The 4,203-nt window shown below is 35.0% G+C and overlaps 1 protein-coding gene across 1 annotated transcript; it reads left to right on the forward strand.

Moving 5' to 3' along the window:
* The first annotated feature begins 2,908 nt into the window (after positions 1-2,908).
* On the forward strand, positions 2,909-3,850 carry LOC101582740 (olfactory receptor 9K2-like). Its single transcript, XM_004637936.1, has one exon. The coding sequence runs from the start codon at positions 2,909-2,911 to the stop codon at positions 3,848-3,850; it is 942 nt and encodes a 313-aa protein (XP_004637993.1).
* The last annotated feature ends 353 nt before the right edge of the window (positions 3,851-4,203 follow it).

Consider the following 4,203-nt stretch of genomic DNA (forward strand, 5'->3'; position numbering starts at 1 on the left):
AATGTCAGAGTTGCTCCCAGAAGCCTGCTTATGCTAAGGCCTCTGGGCTCACAGAACCTTCTAGGAAATGCTTTTGTCATCTTCAGTTTAGTAATTAAGAATGTAATCCTTAAAAATCCAACCATATGTGTATTTATTTGTTGCTCATAATGTAGGCACAAGTGAAGAAACATTTCACATCATCTATCATGTGTTTTTAGTATTATATTCAGTTGTTTTGTTTATATATTTATACTTAATGTAATACTTGAACAAATACATAAATGCATATTATAGAACAAATGCTTAAAATATTGACTATACTTATTAATAAGTGATTAGACAGATTAAAAATGGATTAACCTAGACAAATGAATGCATTGTTTTCATTGGTACAGGATGAAACATTTGGTATAAGAACTTGAAATAAATTTACTTTCATTTGATCCTCTTTTGATTTCAAAATTAAGCTCAAATAATAGAATTTACTAAGGCAATGACTTTCAAAAAAACTTTACTGCAACATCATGTATGTAAAATTACATGTATTTAAGGTATAAAATGCAATTTTAATATAGTACACATTATGAAATCAACATCGCAGTCAAGCTAATTAAATTACAGTCTTATAGATGAAGGATAAATGTGTGAAATTGATTTTGAGATAACTTTTTTTTATTCTCTACATTGAGTTTCCTTTTCCCATTTCACATCAATAAACTGTTGATGCTTACAAACTATCTCATTAACTTTATATCTGAAAACCTTTATTCTAGTCTCCTATTTTATTTCAGGAATAAAATGCATTCATCATCATATATCTTTCTTTTTAAATTTTAAAAATATTTTATTTATTTGGTACAGGGTCTCACTATGGAACTCAGACTTGTAGTGATCCTCCTGATTCAGCCTCCCCAGCACTGGGATTACAGGCATGTGCCAACACACCAGAGTTTCAGTGGCCTTCTTGGCATGCAGGAGGTTCCAGGGCTGACACACATGCAGTACCAGGGATTGAACTCAGGACATTGTACTTGCCAGGCAGGCACTTAGGCTACTGAGCTATCTCCTCAGTCCACATCCTATATCTTAACCTGTCAGATTATTAATTTTTCCCATTAAAACCAAATTATTATCAACTAATTTCAAAAGATTTTAGATATTTGGTGCAGCAGAGGTGTGAGACTGAAGATTGGGAATAGTATTACTAATGCATAAGTCTAGTCATTTTTTTTTTTTCATTGAGTTCAATTTGTACGAATTTATTTTATGCCCTATTTTCAGAAAGTTGCTGAGAGAGGCAACGTATAAAGATACAAAAGAAGTCATGGGAACTTTGAAATCCAAAGAATTTAGGGCCGGGAAGATAGCTCAGTGGTTTAAGTGCCTGCTTGGCAAGTGCAAAGTCCTGAGTTTGATCCCTGGTACCAAAAAGCAAAACAAAACAATGAAATCGAAAGAACTTTATTTATTTATTTTTGTTTTTAGTACGAGGTTTACAGGGTCTTACTACGTAGATCTGACTTGTAGTGATTCTCCTGTTTTCAGCCTTTCTACCATACCCAGTCTCAAACGCAGTCTTAGCGTGCCTTGGGGGTGGAGGCGGGTTCATTTCAGTGTTGCGCTCTGCCTAAGCAGGAGCTTTAGTCTGTTGAGCTATCTGGACGGACCTCCAAAGAACTTTTATAACAGAGAGAGAAAAAAAAAGGAAAAATTAAACTTGTTACAGTTGCAAATGATGAGTCAAAGAGAAACTTTGCATCGTCTCTAATTTTAATTGCTATTATACACCTATTTCAACTTTGGGCAAGGCAATTTTCTTGATCATTTGCTGGCATTTATTATTCATATCATTCATCAGAAAAATAAATGATGTTTAGTTTAAGTGACATCAAAGAAGATAAAGGTAAGAAAATTCTTAGTTGCCTGATAATTTAATTAACGAGTATGTTTTACTTTAAAATTAAAAGCAAAAATATTTCAAAGTAACCAGAGTGTTTTGGCTGTCCAAGAGGGCCCCAAAATCCAAACAGTTAATTTGGATGCTTATTGGAAATTAATACTTATTTATTCTTAAATCTACTGAGGATTTATGGTTGAGTTCATTAAAATTTGTTATTTAATTTAATATAATCTTTTATATAGTCAACATTTGAGTTGATTCCCTTCTGAAGCTCCTAATATTCCTCAAATTGAGAAAATTTCACATGAAATAGATTCTTGACAAATTTATATAGAGGAAGAAGCAATAAATTTCACAGAATAAAAACATATAACTATATCACTGAGACTTTATTTTTGCATTTAAATAAAATTAATCTAGTTCCAGGAGCTAGAGACTTGTGTCCTTTTGCAATAACTCTTAGTAAAGTAATCAACTTCTTTGTAGTTTATTTGTGCTGCATTTAGTAGAAATGTCATATTAATTTAAAATGTACTTTTAGTTGCCCTTTTCATTTATGTATGTGTTATGTCTGTTTTATTACTACAGTAAAGCAGTGTTATTAAAGAGCAAAAATAAATATTAAATGTTAATTTAAGTTAAGGAAGTACCTTTTTCATAGATCTAGGACAGTTTAGACTTCAATATTTTTAAATTATTATCTTAATCACAAATGGCACATCATACATCAAAGTAGAAAGATATAAATTCTCAAACTATATTGTTTTGGCATTAACATTAGTTTTAAATACAAAATAGAGTACTTAACCTTGATTTTGTTAATATTTTTAGCCAGTTGTGTTACGTTAAGCAGCTATTATCTTTAGTTTTCTGGTACATAAACTTGGTAGGATTATGAATACAACAGTGTATGTCAACCGTAATGTCTTCTTCAATGTGAAGTGTTATTTGTGATTGTTGAATAAGAGTGGGAAGTTTACTTTCTGACTTTCTCTTTTAACTTATACCTTGAAGCAGAGATTTGCCATGGGTGACAAGGGACGAGACAACCATTCAGAAGTGACTGACTTCATTCTTGTAGGCATCAGGGTCCGTCCAGAGCTGCACAGTCTCCTCTTTCTGCTATTCCTGGTTATTTATGGGATGGTGCTTGTGGGGAATCTTAGCATGATTGGCATCATTGTGACTGACTCCCGGCTGAACACACCAATGTATTTTTTCCTAGGCAACCTGTCCATCATTGACCTCTCCTATTGCACTGTTATTGTACCCAAAGCCATGGTCAACATCCTACTTCAGAAAAAGACCATATCCTTTGCAGGCTGTGTAACCCAGCTGTTTCTCTACGCGCTTTTCATGGTAACAGAAGCCTTTGTCCTGGCAGCCATGGCCTATGACCGCTTCATTGCCATCTGCAATCCTCTTCTTTATAGTGTCCGCATGTCAAGAAGTGTCTGCATCCGGTTAGTGGCTGGTTCTTATCTCTGCGGCTGGGTCAGTTCTATCCTCCAAATCAGTGTAACATTCTCCATGTCCTTTTGTGCTTCCCGCGTCATTGATCACTTTTACTGTGATTCAAACCCAATTGAAAAGATCTCCTGTTCTAATGTTTTTATCAATAAGATGGTGTCACTTAGTTTAGCTATTGTCATTATTTTGCCCACAATAATTGTTATTGTGGTATCTTACATATACATTGTATCCACAGTTTTGAAAATCCCCTCCACAGAAGGGAAAAAGAAAGCCTTTTCCACTTGCAGCTCCCACCTGGGGGTTGTAAGTTTGCTTTATGGAACTGTCTCCTTTGTGTATCTCACTCCTCCAAATAACCCTGAACTTCGCAAGGTGGCTTCAGTATGTTACATTTTGTTCACACCTATGTTAAATCCTTTAATTTATTCCCTAAGAAATAAGGATGTCAAAGATGCCATGAGAAAAGTCTTATGGAAGAAAAAGGTTTTACTCTAAATCCATTTGTACTTGCTTTGTTGTTTCTTATATTACTTGATTTCTGTCCCCTGGTATTCGAGACTTAGACTTTTTAAAAATTAATTTAGGACAGGGTGTACAGGGTCTCACTATGTACACTGGACTTGTAGTGATTCTCCTGTTTTCAGTCTCCAAGTGCTGGGATTACAGGCATGCACCATCACGCCCCGTCTCAATCACTGTCTCAGTGCACCCCAGAGACAGGCCAGAACTGCAAGCAGGGGATCGAACCCCAGCCACTACACTCTGCTTAAGTAGGTACTTTAGTCTGCTGAGCTATCTGGCCAGCCCCAGACTTAGACTTTTAGAAAAGAGAAACCTCAAATCCTCAA

This window comes from Octodon degus, unplaced genomic scaffold, assembly GCF_000260255.1.
Source record: "Octodon degus isolate 3935 unplaced genomic scaffold, OctDeg1.0 scaffold00093, whole genome shotgun sequence".
NCBI classification, from domain to species: domain Eukaryota; kingdom Metazoa; phylum Chordata; class Mammalia; order Rodentia; family Octodontidae; genus Octodon; species Octodon degus.

Coding starts and splice junctions, on each gene's coding strand:
- LOC101582740 (XM_004637936.1), top strand. CDS start 2,909: ATGGGTGACAAGGGACGAGACAACCATTCAGAAGTGACTGACTTCATT.